Genomic DNA, 19,514 nt, shown 5'->3' with positions numbered 1-19,514 from the left:
TCCTACATTTATTTTTATGTCATTTTGCAAAGGTTTTTCAATTAGTATGCTCCTTTTTGTACAACAAATTGATTGTCTTAAGAGCACAACCCACTGTACAATGCCCTTTCATTGAGCACAACTGAGGAAAATTGCTCTGGGTATTTTAAATCTTTAAGACATATTACAGCTGACACTAAAACAGCATTCCTAATGTGGATTTCTAGTGTGTACTAAACCAACAGATATCCAACAATTCCCTGCAGAGGTGTTTTCTCTGTCAATACAAAATCAACAAATAAAGTAAAGGCATGTTTATTTAGTTTTACTTTATAAGGTTAAGAATGTTGCAATATGTGATGACACAATCATGGAGAACGAAAATCAAAATAAAAATCCATGAAGGCTCCCCCCCCCGAAGAGCTTTTGGAGTTAGAGGGAAAGGCTCTCATATTCTTCCCTGGCAGGCATCAATGGAGTTCAACTGATGCTACTTTGAGAAAAACACAACAGCAGTAGAATGAGATAATGAGAGATTTAAAAACCCAAGTATAAAATCTTTACATTAGGGTTTGTTTTGGGGCTTTTTTGTTAATTAAAATTTTGTTGTGTTTTTTTGTGGTTTTTTTGTTAAAAAAAAAAAAAAAAAAAAAAGGGGGGGGGGGGGGGGGGCAAATTCTGAAGGATGAACCTATAACTTCTATTCTAGGCCCTTACAAGTTTATCCGCATCTGTTGCCTAAGTCGCTTCACTGAGGATGTGAATACAGATACTTCGCAGAACTATTATTAATAATCGCCCATTCTTAAGGATGAGATTTTTTTTTCAAAGCCCTGAATCTTGACCTATCCTTGCTCAGCTGCAACATGATTTTTACTACTAAACACACGGTATTTAATTTCCATTTAATCTTTCATAGGCTAGCAAGATAATAATGCTCAACTAGATGGTAGGGAGAGACCAAAGCACAGCTCTTGAAAAAGGAGAGAGCAACAACAGCAAAAACAGCAGAGCCAACATCTTGCACTGCATACAAGTTCATCTTCTGTATTTCATAGACACCTAAAGATTCTCATCATCTGAATGCTTCTTATGAAAGTCAGGATACTAACATGCTACTAAATTTGTTGATTATGTATCTCTTTTAACTGTAAAGACACAAGATGTCTCATGCTATGAAGAAAAATGGAATTTCAAGCAAGAAAATGAGAAAAATGATCCCATTCAGCGTCTCCTGCAGCCACTGCCCCTGCAGTAACCCAACCTAACTTCTGACAAGCTGAGGTGATTTAGCATAATCTCTGAACCATCTGCCAGGCTATCTGTTCAGTAGCCTTGTTACTTTACAGTTTATAGGTTAAGCAGGATAAATAACCTATGAGAAACACAAACGGATTTCCCTCTTTGACACACTTTGAAGTGCAACTATTGTCTAAATGACCATAGCTTGCTTTCTCCTAAACTGAAGAACAAGAAAATAAAAATCACAGTAATGCATTAACCATAGTGTCGGTTCTTTCAGAAACGGAAATTGTTTATCATCTTTGTAGTTTATGAAACCAGCAGTTCAGCAGAGCTAAGTAAATACTTCATAACTTATTTTTGCCTACATTTTTAAGGAGATTATTTCTATTTACCCATTTGGAAGCTCATATGCAAAGTATTTTAAAAGGTGTGAACTACGTAGAGTTACATTACGTTTTCAAACATCTGCAGGGACACAAATGCTGGTTGACATTAAAAGTGTTGTTTCCTGCCAACGTTCTACTGAGCTCAATGACCAACATTAGTGAAAGGTCAGTCTGCGTTTTTCTTGTAACTTATGTGGCATTGTTCTCTGAGAAAAATACTTCAGAGTTGGACGGAATATGAAGTGGTGTGCATAAATTAGATTTAATGGTTTAGAAACTGATTTGCTACCGTTCTACTTCTAATATAGCATATTGTGATTTATATGAAGTACTCTTACACTGAAAGCATTATAGGAAGTTTTACCATATGACACTGAACTGAGGATCATTCATACAAAAATGATTTGTGCAGTTATTCAGACAGTCACAAACAACAAATCTCAGAATTATCATAAATCAACTAACATATATTAAGACATTCACAAAAGAAATTATCAGTAAATGCTACAACATTAGAAAAAAATCAAGACCTCTGCGTCTCGATTCCTGCCTTACAAAGCAGGCTGCACTTTCTAATCTGTATCACTCAGCATCCAGTTTAGCAGGGCAAACTATGGAGAATCCTTATTTTACAAAAAGAGACAATTAATTTAAGAGATACTTGTAATTCGTGGCTAACATACTTTTTAGCGGTAAAATCGTTCTTCTTCAAAACAACACAGATCAGTCTACGAATTTGCCAGTACATCTACAGACAAGGTTATTCCAGTATACGGGAAGGGGTTATAGTTTCCTACAGCTACAAGATGCAAGAACTAAACCATGTTATTTTAAGAAAGCAAATGGTCTCACCTTGTGCTCATACCCTAACACTACGGAATGGAGACTACAGCCTGGGTTAAGAGCAAAGCACTGAAAAAAAAAATCTGCATTTTACTCACAACTGAAAGCAAAAACTGAAGAAATATTCTTTGAAAATAATTTATTGTAGTTCCTGTGGCTCCCAGAAAGAACGTAAAAAATATGAGAGCACAGTTTCACACAGCCATGAAAGATACAGAGGTTTTTTGAAAATCATAATTCATTTGCAAGCAAAATAACGTTCCAGATAGGTTCAAATTACAAGCCTGGAGTATTATTTCTACAGTCTAGCAATTTCTTTTATCCTTTTTTTCATACTGAGAAATGATCACTAATCAAGACAATGATTTGGGAAGATAAGAAATTAAACCAGATGAATGCTAATATGTATTTATAAGCCAAGCTCGTGGCAGGTCTGCAGACATGCATGTATTGATTTACCACTGCTAGCTGTTTTAATCTGAAAGTAAAGCAGTATTTCTACACCCAACCATAAATCTTGGCAAATTTCAGCCTCACCAATTTTGCAGAGCCTACACTAACAGCTTGAAAGAATAAAACTATGAAGACATAAGAGAGCAGTTCTTGTTATTCATAATTTATAACTCCTTTCTCTTCCCCATGCTAAACAGTACAGAACAGCTTGGGAGCATAAATTAGTCTCTCTACCTGAAGACCTTTTATTTTTCAATTCCTCCTCCTCCGTCCAAGGAAGCCTAATTCAGTCATTGTCAGCGTATGATGCATCGTCCTGTATTTTGGCTTTCCCTAAGCATATTTCTTTTTCTTGTGGGAGGGAATTAAGGATGAGGCAAGAGGAAAATAAAATTATTTACCAACACTTCCCAATACTTTTTTTCTTTAGTTTTAGTCAGAACAGTACAAACCAAAAGGTGTTATTCTGGCTACAATTAGTGTGAGTCCACCTCCTAGGTGGACAGACAGACAGACAACTATTATTGCTACAAGCCTGTATGCTTGCAGAAGGTTACTCTTTAATTTATTCTTGCCTATTAATTTCACTTCTAGTGAAGGTTGCTACCAAGTCTTAGCCCCTCAGTTTAAATAAATGATTCTCCAAAGAATATGTTGGCAAAGTCTTGAAAACCATAGGATTGGAGATCACCAAAGTACGAAGCCACTTTCAGCCACATCCCCCTTTCCTAAGCCCTGACCCATCTGCCAGCTCCGAACTACAAAAAAAAACGTCTCACATATTGTGTAAATTACATATAAACCAGTATATACATATATACATGTACACACACACATATGTATAATTCTTGTTCTCACATTTATCTTGTATGAAAGATGTTTGGTCATTGGAATAATGTCTGTCATTGATAACTTTTTTAAAATATGTCAGCATATTTTGTACGTTTTCCTTCTGTTTTTGTATTAAGACAACGCAAACCTAACAGGATGAATCGAAGACCTGGCCTGCCAGGTTAAAATAGCTTCTCCACACAGATATCTACTTGTTCTTATCTGCACCTTGCATTAATTTAACACCCAATCTTGGTAAATGTTGACTGCCCCTCTTCTGTCTGGAGGACAAAAGAGCAAGAAACCCAAGACATTCAAATAACTTCCAGTCTCTCCAAACTGCATTTTAACAGTGCTTCTTTTATGAAATACTCGTAGTAAAATCCTGCTTTGAATAGCTATTCTATACTGGAATTAACACCTAATTATGAAGAAACTGGACAATTAATATTAGAGTCTGATCTCCTTTAATTTCTGAAATCTTCATGTCATTCATACTAGAACAGCACTAAACGGACAAATTATTCAAAATCACTGTTAAACCTTCCAGAGGCCTTGCCCCCTTAATAGCACGGCATGTAGACTTGATCCTTATTTGAATCTGCTTCTCTAGTCTCAAGTCCCAGCTGCGCTGAATAGCAAATATCTCCATTTCAATAGGGAAAATGGTTGTACTAAAGTAGTTCTCTCCAGGGGTCAAAATACTTCAGAAGGGCATTAAAGTGGCTGTGTGTTATTGAGCAGAAGCATCAGCTCACATATTATTGATTATAACTGCACGGCTCTGTTGAAAAGATGTCTGCAATAGTATTAAGTGCTGAGATAGGGACAGAGGAGTGTTATGCATTAAAAAAAAATACCATCTATCTGTTGCCAAATTTTAGATACATGAGCAATCACAAGCTGTAACACAAAATCTAAAGTGCAACCTTTATAGCTGATGCGTCAGGGTCATATTCAGTGACACTTCCTCCATTTCACACTGCTTAAGATAGACAGTCCTTTGAATATTGATTGAAGCAAGCAGGAGGCAGAGTTTGATTTCTGCCGTTTTGCAAAGTGAATGTAATAGAGACACTTATCTGGAAATTTGCTTTTGGTAGCTTAAAGATACCATTTTCTTTAAAAACACCATTAACCTGTTCTGATGCCATCACTAGAGTGGCTAGCCAAGCACAACCCAAGTCTTCCGGACCCACCGCACATTCAGCCTACTCTTAGCCCCGAGCTGCAGACAGACCCGCAGTCACAGCACACTGCCCACTACCAGATTGTCATGCAGGACATACCCGAGCTGGCTCACTAATGTGATCCCCCAGACCCTAATTTCCCAAGACTTTTGTATAATGACTATGTCAGGTGCCACCATGGAAGGATAAACCCAGTGTCCCAGATTGCGCTTTGGCTGGTGAGTTTGAGAAGGCACTGGGATTGTTGGGCTTCACAGTGAAGAACACTGACAAGGGAGGTTAATCCTGGCCTAGCAGGGAAAGCCCAACCCATGAGCACCTGTGCAAAGGGGTGATTCAAGAACGGGTCAACTAGGCTGAAAGAAAACTGGGGTCCTCCAGTTTGCTGTATCAACTGCAAGCCTGGATGGCAGCTACATTAAACAGACATGGATTCAAAGTTTCTTAAAAGGAGCGGCCGTGGTGGTTTCAGGAACCCAGAGCATCAGCAGCCACAGAAAGGACTGTTAAAAAAAAAACAAAACAAACACTTCCTCGTACAGAGCCAAGAAAAATCACCCAACCACTGCACGACAGCAAAGCTGACAGGCAAGCCCAAAGTCAGCGAGGTTAGGGGTGTATCACGACCTTTCTTGAACAGATTCAACAACATATGCCAACAAGGGAACTTGTATGACACAGTCACAGTGTTTCTGGGCTTTACAGACCTTTTTTATTATTGAGAGCCTGAGATGACTATTTCTTTGCCTGCAAGAGGGCAGCAGAACGAACTTTTTTCTTAGAAGTGATAAAGTACTATGTGAAAGAAGCCCTAACTTCTACTTGAGGGTGAATCTCAGTGTCTACGCTGCAGAGTCTTAAATAGTTCATTTACTAATTTTTCCGATGAATTTATCTAAACAAGATGCTTAAACCAATCCAAACAGAAATCTTAAAATATTTTTTATGAAAACCACTCAGAAGTAGGAAAATGTAATGGATACAGCTATTGCACAGCAGAGGAGTGAGAATCCAAAGAGGCAACGGCTATATGCAATGTCAGAAAGCCACTCATTAGTAAAGAGTTAAACAGTATCTAGGTCACTCTACAGTCTTTCCTGCACACCCTCAGCTCACTGCATATCGGAAATGCTGTGTGGGAAGGCCAGGGAACTAAACTCACAGACCAAGTATGACTCAGACTGCAGTAATTTAATGATACTTTTTTTTTTTTCCCTTTTAAATTATCCTTGGGATTAAAAGAATCCACACCCTCAACATGAAACCAAATCACGGTGAAAGAAAGAAACCACGAATTCACAGATCTTTGAGTCAACAAAAGGTATCTAGAAGCAAATTAATTATTAACGGTAAAGGACCGAGACCTTTCCTGTAACATACTATACGGTCAGAACAGCAGAAGGTGAAAAATTTGAGCCCCAGTCAGATGTTCTTCTGAAAGCCCTAGTGGGGATGATCTCAGCAACAAGAATGTCAGAGAACTGCCTGCCAAAAAAATAAAGAACTGTCACAGCCAAATGCTGACTTCTACCACTAGAGGAAAGCAACTTGAGAGAAACAGCCTCGCATTTCCTCCACCACTGCAGAAGCTGAACTCAAGAGTTTTCAAATAGCCTTGGCATGAGCTTGAGCAGAAGACAACTATAAGATCATGAAGAAGGCAGAACACCAGCAACCCAGGTCCAAATAAAAATCCAGTTAAATCCCCGAGGAACAATTAAAATTTCTGGAAATTCTGTCCCACTGAACAAAGCAGAATTTTGGAAAGGACACTAATGAGCAGTAGAAAACATTGCCCTCAGAAATACTCCTTCCTGGCTACAACATAAAATTAAGAAAATTTACTCCTTCCTCTGCCCTTCAAGCTGCCTCCCTCCCCTTCACTTAAGGAAAGAACAAAAAAAGGCACACTAACTGCCACTAAAAGAAAAGCAAAGCTAAAATGCCCTAAAGGCACTAAATTGTCTTCTATCACCTGTAAACTTTCATCCAGAGAAATAGAAGCTAACTTCCGCTTTTTCATGGCAAAAATTTAACTAGTTTTGTTGTAATGATATACACAACTGTGGATCCCTTTTTCAGGAGGTTTTCTATCAGTGTATTGTGAAGTACATGGCAAGCCAATTATAAAGAACTGAGTATCTGGCTTTACAGCTATATATTTAGATGTATCCTGCTCTGTTTCTAATTAAATGATCTATTTTTTTTAACCCCAGGAGATAAAGAAACTAACAATGTTCCCAAAACCCATATCCACCATATAAACATCACTAGGATGCTTGGTCAGTAACCAGCTACCTTGGAAAGTCAAGTCTTGATGCTGCTCACCTTTCAGCTACAGCCATGGAGGAGCCCAAATCTCCAGTCCCCTCTGATTAAGTGAGGGGTTTGGACCCCTCACAAGTGAGTCCAGGTGAAGGGCTCTATCTTGAGAATATAGCCCATGTCACTTGATCGATTAATTTTATGTAACAATTAAAAGGGCAACATCTTCAATAGGAAAGACCAAATGAGTCACCACAAACGAAGGAGAATTCCCACATTCCATACTGATTTAGACCAACACAGAGTGTGCTTCAGGTAATTTCTTCAAAAAGTGCAATTTATTGGTTAAATGGAACCATTTCCTTAAGAGGAAAAAAATACATCTTTCCTGTCCTTCAAAAAGGAACCAGACCCAAAAACTTTTCTTACCCTGGCTATCTACACAAGAACATCTTAACAACTTGCGCCTTTCTGTGATCTACTGAAACACACCTACTTTTTGCATCTTATCAATTCTACACAATCCAGTTATCCAAAACAGCGAGTCTGTGCTCCTTAGACTACCACCTCAATCTCAGTTCAAGTGTTAGATGGGAAGCAGTTGATTAGTGACAGTCAGGGCTGTCCCCTCTGCCTGGGAGGGCCACTCTTTTCAAAATATTTAATGACATTTGCGAAACTGTGTAATTCAGAACAAGTGTCATAGACTTCAAAGAGAATTAATAAATATTTAACTGAATAAGCAATTAATAACATGGGTGGAAAAAAACTTCAGAATTTCTCATGGAACAAAGTAACATGCAATTCACTTGGGAAGAATGGAAGACTGGGACAGATTATTGTATATTTTTATAATGCCATAGCTCTGAATATTTGGAAGATGTTAAAAAAGAATTGATCCTAATTTACATAATAAAGAGTACATTCATGCTGAGGCCTTGGTATGATGATGGATTGTTTTCAATGGCAGTCCTGGCTAATGGTCTTTCACTCCTCGTACTGTACGTCTGTCCTGCAACATGGGAGCCCTGTAAGCTGCCACTGAGAAAAGGGAATGTGGAGCAACACTTTCCCACTCAGTGTTTGAGATCTTCAAAATATAGCAAATAGACTTTTGGCAACAAATAAAAAAGCCTTAACAATAAAGTTAGGGCAAGGCCTGCCACACAATAACAACAAGTAGCTTCAAGTATGGGAAATGTAGGGACTTGAATACAGGATATCTGGAGGGGAGAAAAAAAAAAAAAAAAAACAGATGATTTACAAACGCTCCTTTTCAGATCACAGTACTACAAACAGCGATGTGGGGAAGGAAATGCACACTGCTCCATCAGCTCCACTGGATACCCCATCACGCTGATACCCTCAGGCTTTGAAGGGGAAGAGTCTCTCTTCTCTCTGCCAAGCAGCTTCTCCAGAACTCAGCCAAGCCATTCAGACTTAACACCGGGGAGATTTCTGCCTTGGGGTATAGCACAGCTACAGGTTGAGAAGAAGAAAAAAAAGCAAACCACCATCAAAAGAAAGAACCAGAGACCGTGGAGTCATCTGGCACCGTGCAATCAGGCAGCGGAAAAGCTCAGCCTTTGCTATCAAACAAAATATTAAGTCCACGCCATGGAGCACTACGTGGTTTGAAACCCTCCTACTGGCACGAGGAGCCGTGGGCTCCTGCAGGCGCTCCGTGCTTTCCAGGGTCAGGCCTTTGCGAGCACGCTGCAAACAAACAGGATCCAACCTCGCCATCATTTCAGGGGCATAGACAAGCATTTATTTCTACACCGGGTTTTTGTTAACACCCCCATTCCTTGGCGATTTTACACACACACTAAATAAGACTGTGTACTGAACTGTAAAACGCTGCTAGTCTCCACTGTCCAAAAGCTCTTCAGTTACTCTGTCGGCAGAGTCCTTGAAACCAGAAAGAAGTAGCTCGTCTCTTTTTCCGGTGTTTAGATGATTTTATTTCTGACATTTAGGGTTTGCAAATAAAAGATTTGAGATTTCTCCAGTATTCGTATTACCCTGTATGAAGCTTTTTTTTTCCCCCCTCCTGGTTTAGATCTTCTATTAACGTAACACTTATTTCACAACTGCACTCACTCAGATATTAAAGAAAAAGTCCGTATTACTGCACTCGAGTAATTGCTGATATTTTGATAGACTTGTGAAAGCTTGTTAGTGACTATGCCTAAGCCAAAAAGCAGCACTAGGATTTGAAATATTGATAATGCGTAATGCCTTCAGTCAACAATCTTCTCCTAGGCAAAAATTCTGATCCATACTCTGTCTTTTTTAAAAGACAGTGTGTACAACTACACAACTGCACAGAACAGAGAAAACAAACATTTAAAAAGAGCACATATTTTGGGCTAATATACTTCAATTAAGATGGCCAAAATGATCAATTAATTAAATGTAATTATTAATACTCAATTCGTGAAATAAAACACAATGTTTATCTTGGGGGACTTCTCTAGTGGCAGTAAAGCAACAGATAACACATTTTCCCTCTTTTTGGAAAATAGAGATTAAATAAGAGAAGAAGCGGAAATGAAAAGGGCAGGATAGGAGTAGAAATCAGAACATATTTCTTCCACCGAAATTGATTCTGTTAATGATTAACTCAACTCACACAAGTTATTTCAAGCAGAATATTTGTACTAGTAACAGTGTCAAAACAGATTCCGAATCAAAGTAGTCTCTTTTTCTGTTCTTCATTGCTGTTTTTTTTGCTCTATGTTCATTTATCATATCAACATTCAAATTAAAATTTTACTTTTCTTGCAGGTAACTGCCCATTTATCTGCAAAGATTAGGTATTTAAATGATCAAATGTTAATTCTTCTCCCAGCAGCCCTTCAGAAATTTAATTTTCTACCAGGTTGGTCTGAGTCTTGAGTAAGGCACTGCTCAAACTCAACTGAGGCAGCTGACATTTTTTGAATGTTGAAACATGGCAGAATTTTAGGCTTGAAGTTGTGGGAAAGGATAAGCAATGATTTTTCTCCCTTTTTTCCTCAATTACAGGTTTCATTTGAGGTAGTAAGATCTGAATTTATATCTGCTACGGATATTTATTATCCGAGTTGCATACAGTTTGGGGGTGTTACTTTCTCAACCCTAAATGCAGCTTGGCAACAACATAGGGGGAAAAAGAGACTGAAAGATTACAAAAAAAATAAGCAGTCTTAAAATGAGTCAACATCAGAGGCTCATTTTTTCATTTCAAGGAGTTAACGTTACAGAAATCAGAGCTAAGCAGAACTAACCTTTAGCAAACAAAGTCAAGACTTCACAAGATTTCTGTGAGTTATGTGAAACCACGTGAGATATTAGACATTAGATAAAAGAATCTGTTTGCAAATACTGACTCTGCTTTCTATGCTGAACAGTATCCTGAGAAAAAGGGCAAGTTTAAAGTAAGCACGCTAGGGCAGAAATCAACTTAGGCTCTAAGCTGATTCAATTTTGAAATGGTTTCTGACAGAGACCCCTGCCTACGTGGGCTCTAACAGGGGGGCCACGTTTTGGCATCTGCATCATGGAACGCGCTACAGAGCCTGATTAGTACTCATTAACCTTTTCAATAGTCCACCAAAATGAAAGAATCCCCTTCAAAATGTTCTTGAATTACTGGTTATTCCGATGCATAACTGTGGTGCTATCACCTCCCATCTGAGACGGGGCCCTGCCATCGGGGCAGCTCGGGATGGGACCCTGATCAAAGGCATTCCTACCAGCTGCCATGGGACATTTTTTTCCTGTGGCTCGGGACAGGGAAGAAGGGTTGCACCTCCTTGCAACAAATACCTGCAGACTTGCAAACGCTCACAGATTTTACAGGCCCCGCATTACCAAATCTGCTTTTTGTTTTCCAACGAGAGATCTTTGATGGCGGTAACTTTTACCAATCTGTTTTCCTAGTGCTTCTTTTACAAGCAGCTGCGGCTGAAACATTCCTTCCACTCTCCTCTCCTCCCTCGCCCCCACTTCCTAAAGGAAATTCCATGGGATCACCTCTCCTCTGGCCCCACGCTGCAACAAAACTCTCATCTCCTGGGGGAGACGGAGCTTGTGCAATCGCCGGGTCCCTGCATCTGCGACCGCAGTGCGGACACAGCGTTCCTCGCTGCATTTGTATTCAGCTTGCTTGTTTTTTAAGAAGGTCTGCTGAGGGGAACGACTGATTACTGTTAGGCAAAGGAAATACTGAGTTCGGCTCTGCCTGCTTAATCTTTGCTTAATCTTTGCTTAATCACAAAGTGGAAAGAGAAAATTAAAACTGTATTTGTTTTAAATTCAAGGCATCTCAAGAGACTGTCTGCAACCAGAGGATAGGACTCTGGAAGACAACTTTTTTTACTTTTTTCTCAATTACAATTTCCCCCAAAATACATACGGCTCCCTAATGACATTCTACAAGACGGCATTACGGTACAAAAAAATACCCTGGAACTCCTCAGAGAGGATTTCAGCATGGATTTCATTTGATCATGAATATAAAGCTGTCTGAATTTTATTTCTGTCTAATTAAAGTGCAAATATTGAAGGGAAGATAGAGAGTCTTCCTTCACATCATGCCAACCTAGACGCTTCATAACACGACTGCCGAAAGCAGTTGCTAAAAAATAAAGGAAATGACTATTTAAACCAAACATCACATATCCAGGCCAATCGCAATTCCCACGGCACACCACGCAAATGCCTCACCACTGACTGCAGAACTCAAGCCCTAAGAAAAAGGAGCATTTCAGTCCCTATGTCAGGCATACATCTCTCCAGTGCATCGGGCAAAAGGGACATACAGAACTGAATACTATTTCATCCCAGCTGTAGAAATGGGATACTTGCTTTTGATAGCAACCTCTTATAAGATCCTCAGCTAAGACATCTGTATCTACCCAGCATATTACACCAGCACAGAAGCCAGCAGAGCCGGTTTACATACCATACTGGCATGCCACTCCTCCTCTGGCAGTTCATCTAGCTGAGAAACTGGGTGCATCAGCTGGGCAGAACACAAGTGAGATTATCTAATTCCCAGTCCCGAGGTTCCTGCGGGTATTTCTCTGCAGCGCTGCACTGTGTTTCACACCAAGGTGTGCCTGCACAGGCAACACAGCGCTGGCACAATCAGTTATTTCATCTAGAGAACATATCTTCACCATTCTTGGTGTTATGTTTGCTCTGAAGAGCAAAACCAGATGAAAAAGTACAGTTAAGGAAATTCTACTGCAGATTATACAAAACCCAAACCATGCCACAGTCCTTGACGAAGAAATAAAGAAAAAGGTGATGCTGGTACCATACAGCATAAAACTAAACATTACAAATCACATACTGCTCAACTGCTGAAGAATCTGCCTCCTCCTGCAACCAAAGAACATTCTGTAAACTGGTGTTATTTATTCAGAGATATATGCAATAATACTACTTAAAAAACGCATACATAAGTGTCTGAAAGAACTAATTTGTAGAGGACTTCACCCTAAAAAAAGTAAGAACAATAGATAGGCTCCTGCTCCAGTATAATCAGTATTAATACTGATCTCAAAGGGAGCAGTTTTAGAGACACTGATGTATCACACTTAATTATATTACATGAAATCACATTCCACATAATTATGAATGCAATATTTCACTGCAGCTGACAAACCACGAAAGAAAAATGCAAGAAAAATGGAGAATAAACGAGAAAGGAGTGAAGAGAAAATACTTTAAAAAATTGGAGAAGTTAGCTTTGAAATCTTCCATTCCGCTTTCCCTGACCCGCATCGTCTGTCTAAAGGGATTGTACTCACGTGTAACAGAGATTTCCTCAGAGTGACCTGAGCAGCAGTCACCTGCCCAAACCATTCTTCCAAAAGAGGTAAATGCAAAAGACAGTCGGACTATTTCCTAAAGTCCAGCCATGTCTTTTTTCTAATGAGATATGCTGAGTAAAACTAGCAGATGCCTCACTTTTAACTGATCGCAGTGACAACAGCTCCCTGCTACAGTAAATGTTTGAGCTCCAGTTCACCACTTCTCAGTCCTGAGTGGATTTTAAGATGGGAAATGGCAGCACGGGGAGAGCTCACAACTACATGGCCAGCAAAGAACACAGAAACATTAATATGCTAATGGTGTCACACGACTTAATAAAATGCGTGTTTTATTACGAGCAGGGAATTGAAACAACTTTTAGCTGCTCTTGCCCCAAAACAGGGAAACATGAGAGCAAGAGAAAGTTCCCATGTTGTGGAAACAAAGCTCTATAGCACGGCTGGCTCAAATCTTTCAAACCCACCGTTAGCCTGCCATAAGCTTTAGTGATGCTTGCATTCATGATGCTGAATATTTAGGAAGGAATCCTTAAAATACTCTCTCAAGAAGAAACGTGATTTCCCAACACACATAAGCAAAGGCAGCCGCTACAAGGTTCTGGTTTTGTGTTCCGACCATCCTGGCACAGAACAATAGTCTGCTGTGGTAATTATATCACTAACTTTGTTACCTTAAACCAGCTGCTTTCCTAATTGTAATCCCATTAAAAACCCGCATTATAACCATACAGCAATAATTTAAGGGGGAAGCCTTAAGTGAAACTGTCCAGAGCAAAACCAGATTTTTTTTAAAAAGTCATATAGACGACAAACAGCTCGATACAAGTGACATGGTACGAGCAAACAGCCTGGAAGGGAGCACACCGAAGGGTGGGCTGGCGTGATGATTTATGCTGAACTGAATGGGGCACACCTGGGTTAAGCCTCAAAGCTTGAAATCTCACCCTGGGACTAGGGGTTGTGTGGAGGCTGAAGGGTCTTGCTGCATCATCTTCATTTAATGACGCAAACGACACAAAAGGAGGTCTCTGAAGAAATTCAGCGTTACACAGATGCCACGCTGCAGGCTAGTAAGTAAATCATAAGCAAGACAGTGGAAAGCACAGGGCTTTGGAACCGTGTGGCTTGGGCATAAAGGTCATCCACAGTGAAGCACAGCGCTTAATGTAAGTCTGGAAAGCACCTAGAAAACGTGTCAAAGCGAGTCACAAACTCCTGGCTGAATCTCCTAAGACACAATTGCCCAAGTCCCTAATCACATAAGCAGTCTCAACAATTTCAGTGGATAACTGGAACGGATTTAATCTTGCATCTTCAGCTCCAGAAATTAAATAAGCTACAAGAAATGACTGTCTAACAGTCACCGAATAAGAAAGTACAATTAAAGCCTAAATAATGTATTCATAAGCAAAACCCCACCACAACAGCTGAAGGAGGCACATCAAGCAAGTATTGATAGCCACGCTGGGGGAAGGGCGTACAATTAGGCACGGCTGAGGTTAGCACCACTCCAGAAACCCTGTAAAACCAGCACTTCATGGCAGAGGTTTGCTCAGTGCAGCAGAGATCATGCAATAGCTCTACATGGTTTCGGAAAAGAAACTGCACAGTGGAGTCAGGCAGAGAGGGCAGTGCAGAAATCAGTCCAGGTCTCATCAGCTCACCAGCTCCTTACTCTAATTTTTCCTTTCCTCCGCTTTTGTCCTTCTATTTAGCTGATTTCTGCTGTCTAGCCTCCCACATAAAAGCTGTATCTGTGGGCCATTGCATCAACCGCTTTGCCTACCCTTACATACCTGATGGAAAGCTCTTATGGCCAGGACTGACTCACGTGGTGTCCCCCAGACACTCCAGCCTCTGGTTCTGGGTCTGCTGTTATGACATCCTTGCAATAAACATAATACCTACCTTATTCTTCCCCACACTTCTGCCTCTGGCACAACTGATATGAAGAAATTTGTTTTCCCAACGCAGAACTGGAGTAGCAGGCTCGAGTTTGAATGAACTATTCAGAAACGTGGCAGCTTGATTTCCCACACAAAAGCCAGTAATACTGTCTCAAAATAGCTGTACTCCCGGTAAGCCTTCACAACAAAATTGTAATATGCTCTTTTCATCTTGGAAAAGAGGAGAAAGCTTCATGTAATGGAGCACTAGAAAGAACCGAGCAGATGAAGGTGGAGAGCAGATTTGTCGAGACGTATATTGGCAAATTGCGCTCTTGCCAGGAAAGTACTTTTCCACAAAACTGGTGAACATTTGCTAACTGTGTTCGTAAATACTGCACAGCTGTGCTACAACAGGAAAGCAAGCCCAACACTTCTATAATTTGATAAGAGGCTTCTCTAGTGATTCACCAACAATAATTAATCAAAATAAAAACATGGCCAAAATTAGCACCGCTAGTTGTTGCAAGCAAGAACTAGAGCAAACATATTGACTAAAGCAAATAAAAGTCACTGTATAACCAGACTCGCACACAAGAACTCTGGAGATTTTTCTACCTTGTATTCTGAGGGATTATATTGAAAGCAATATTTCTCTACAAAAAAACATCACTGAAAATAACTTTTCAGTACAGTATATGATAGAAGTCCATGATGATCAGAGGGAAAAATCTGTGCAGATGGGATGTTTCTGTCATTCGTAGTGACAATGACGTTTTTCAACCATTATTTCCTCAACCCACAGGTGTTTTTCTGCCCTGTCTGACAACAGCCAAAAGATATAAAACAAAAGCCAGTGACCTTTTTCTGTACAACCACTGAAAACTGCTTATTGCCAGCTAGCAAGACCACTTCTGCAATATGCAGAGCACGCTTTCTATCCATTGAGTATGCTTTCGGTCCGTTCCTAGCATCACGGACTTCAGTGGACACCCTCTTAGGACGGCAAGATCCACTCTATATGGGGAAAAGGAGTTAAAAATACTCTAAAGCCTCTGAGTAAAATCTTAGGTATTTGGAAAGAGCTAATGAAAATATTTCAGAGATCTGGGGTAAACAGCAGTTTTTTCATTGACTTCTTTGTCTCCAAGATTTTGTTCTCCATTTATTTTGTATTGTCTCAGCTTAAACAATGAACATTGCAGGTACGCTTTCAAGAATACCTTACCGTCTATGTCCTAGAAGTTTAGGCAGATTTGTAGGAACGAAACATTTTGCATCTAACACTTCTCATAGTCTATAAAAGAGGATTACTGAGCTTCTGTGAATAAGGAGAGAGTGTTGTCGTTTCTATCTTACTGCAGCGTCAAGTTAGTTACTAAGGGGCTATGTTGGCAGAGAAGCCTAAGGCTCTTAATAGATTACTCAGATTTTTGAAAGATGTTCCAAGCCTAAAATTTCTGGACATCTCACTTGGTTCCTCAGCAGCAATGGAGAATTTTGAGACAGGGCTTCCTTTCCTTTCAAGTAAGACATTTTGGAGAGAAATATCTCTGAGGAAGAAACACCACGACCTTCCAAGTCTGTAAATTCACGTCAGAATTGATTCAATAACTTCATGGCTGCAGTTCTTGCCTTTTCTTTATTTGCAAAATTCATGCTGTTCCAACTACAATTATATATTAAACAGCAGAAACAACAACAAAATCGGAATCTTTGGCTATCCAAGAGGAGAAGGACCAGTTACAGCAAAGTATCAAAGATAAATTTTCTAGGATGTTCATGCATCGATGACATCCAAGACTGCGCAACCCAAAATGTCTTCAGAAAGACATTAAGGAGCTATAGTAACCACTGCACAAATAGTAGTTACTGGGCGGCTCCAATGCAAAATAACCTCACAACTCTGTCCTAACATAACATGAGTGTGCAGGCCAAGATTTCTTAATCAGTTCAAAAGACAAAAATGGGAAGGAAAAAACACACTTCTGTAAAACATGCATTTGCAACTAAAATTCAAGTGACGAGGTCAGTGTTGCATGGGAAGCTGTAAAAATGTTTAATTTATCAATGAATCTTTTCACAGATTGATAATCTCTTCTCTTTTCTTTAAAACACATGGATTTAATTTGCTGTTGGGAAAATGACCAAATGGAAATTTTTTTTTCTTTAAAGACCTGAGAGTAAGTTGTTTTTATTATAATACTAAGATGACTGATATATGACTACTATCCCAAAAGACCAAGATTTGGTTAGGGAAAAAAAATTTAAAAATCTTCTCTATAAATTACATATCACATTTTTTGCAGTATTCAAAAACAATGGTGCCTCATATAAGCTGGGATCCAAGGTTTTCCTAGCTATTTTATTAACTTGCGTTGTGATCTTGGCCTTGCATTTTTGTGTATTCCTAGTTATTTATGTGCTAAATTGGATTTAAAATTACTTTGAGAATCTCAGACAGTAGTGTTACATACAAATCTTAATGATTCTCCATTCATTCAAGAGAGATTTGGGTGTTTTCTTACAGGCAGTATCGAAAAATTTATCTAAGTACTTTTCATTTCAAAATAATACAGAAAGCGCACTATGAATTCTGGAAGTACTAAGGATTTTAAAAATTCAGTAAAATATTTAAGAAAGGTGATTTTCAACAGTGTACAAACAATATAATTGCACGGTCTCTTGACATCTGACTGACATTTGAAAGTAACTAAAAGGCATGTGCTGCTGTAAAAATTAAAAAACAAAACTAAAACCTCACACAAGCAAAAAAACCTCATATTAACAACCTCATATTGCCTGAAACGCTTCTGCTAAGCCAAGTCTATCCAGAAGTCCAGCCACTAGAGAGGATTCTTACACGGACCAACTATTTCTAATCATAAACATAATTGCGCAGTAATGTACAGCCAACATAAATTAGTCTGAAACTAGGATAAGCATTCAAATGTACTATGTAATTTACAGTGATAAAGAAAATTACTTGAGGAGCTTGTATCAACAGATTACCTTAGTAATAAACAGAGGAGACCCTCTGTTGCAGGTTCTTAATGGCAAGTTTCACATTCAGATGTTAATTTTCATTTATCTGTGACTTCAAAAGCATCAGGCAGCAGTATGGCTGACCATGGCTTTTACTAAAACAATGAGTTGCTTCTGTTCGCCCCAATATTTCAACTTTCTTTGCTTCTCCAAAGTGCCAAACACATTGTTTTCCTTCTGCTTGCCAGGGACGTTGAAACTTGCCATCGTACTACAGCATGAGGATTTTTATTTACAAGTCTGTTTTCCTTCCCTCATAATCCATACGCTCATTCTGCATGCCTGCTATAAGCTTTTACGGTATGACATTATAATGTATATTTAAGCATAGTACTCACGGTTGGCATAATTTTACCAGGTCCTGATCAGTGGTGTTTGGAGGCAGTGCTCTGATGTAAAGGTTTGTTTTACTTAATTGATCCCATCCTGAGTTGCTGCTGCTACTACTGTTGTTATTACTGCTGGTGGTGCTGGGACTAGGAGGAGCCATTGGGTGGGCTGGTACAATGGACTGCTGCAAAGGAAAAAGCACGTTAGAGGAAACTATAGATAGCAATCGCAGCATGCACGTTAGCTCAGTCTACAGTAGCCCGTTTAACCGTTTGGAGCACTGCGTTAAACCTGTACTTAATTACTCATGTATTTTAAACACACCTGCTTTCACACCACGTCTGGGACAGGATTCACGGGCACATTCTACTATACCCAACCACCATCTGAAGCGCCCTCAATGCATGACACAGGCTCAAATTATATATAAACTCTGCTAAATATTACTCATAAGATTTTGTCCCTCTTCATTGTGGCATCTGATGTGAAAATGAAATAAGAGATATTGTTCCTCTAGGTTCCAGCAGGTATAAGCTAAGTTTACATCACTATTTCACATATCATAAATGAATTGTTGTGGCAGAGACAGAGACTATGCTATTTCCTTAATCTATCCAGAAATATCAAAATACTTAGAGGCCTCTTTTATAGCTCTGATGACTTTCAGTACTTCACACAATGCTGCTATTGTTTTTTTAAAGGTAGAGAGGAAGCACAGACAGCATAAGGACCAGACTTTAAATTAATTGTGTGCCTTGGCAGAACTTTCATACTGCCACTGATCTCAGTATTTGTGGACTATTTCAAGAGTGTCAAGAAAAAGATTCTGTATAATAGCAAAAATTTCAAGTTTCAAAAGGAAATAAGCACATAAGCACTTCTATCTAATCCTCAAGGTATCTAACACTATTGCTCTTAAAATCAGACCCTAATGGAATGTAAATACATCTTAGAGAAAACCTGCAGTAGAACAGTCTTAATCATTTGTGGTATATAGCTGGACACTGTACAGAAAGTTATGAAAAGGCCTGTGATGTTGTAAGAGAGGAATACTTTAACAAACATACTGGAGAACTAAAGTTGCCAGTAAAGGTCTTGTGAATACAAGGTTTTCATCGACAAGAAGAACTGGCTGTATGCGGCCCCTTTTCTGGAAAAGGCTCAAGAAACGCATTGCGAAGAAGCACCCTGTGAACCGCAGAGGAAAGGCACGGGGGGGGGGGGGCGCGCGAA

At 39.4% G+C, this 19,514-nt stretch overlaps 1 protein-coding gene across 2 annotated transcripts in view; it reads right to left on the bottom strand.

The window, feature by feature from the left end:
• The window catches only part of RBMS1 (RNA binding motif, single stranded interacting protein 1), a 68,057-nt gene extending 49,595 nt beyond the window's left edge, over window positions 1-18,462 (bottom strand). The window contains exon 1 of one of the 2 annotated variants that reach the window (XM_009894622.1): window positions 18,290-18,462. In XM_009894622.1, the coding sequence (XP_009892924.1) occupies window positions 18,290-18,441 (152 nt within the window). In that variant the 5' untranslated portion in view covers window positions 18,442-18,462. The remainder of the gene's footprint in view (window positions 1-18,289) is intronic. The other variant, XM_009894623.1, reaches the window with a different exon arrangement.
• Window positions 18,463-19,514: the final 1,052 nt, after the last annotated feature.

This window comes from Charadrius vociferus, unplaced genomic scaffold (assembly GCF_000708025.1).
Source record: "Charadrius vociferus isolate BGI_N301 unplaced genomic scaffold, ASM70802v2 scaffold161, whole genome shotgun sequence".
Taxonomy (NCBI): domain Eukaryota; kingdom Metazoa; phylum Chordata; class Aves; order Charadriiformes; family Charadriidae; genus Charadrius; species Charadrius vociferus.
Note: the sequence above shows the minus strand (reverse complement) of the source record. Positions and strands in the feature narration are given on the sequence as shown.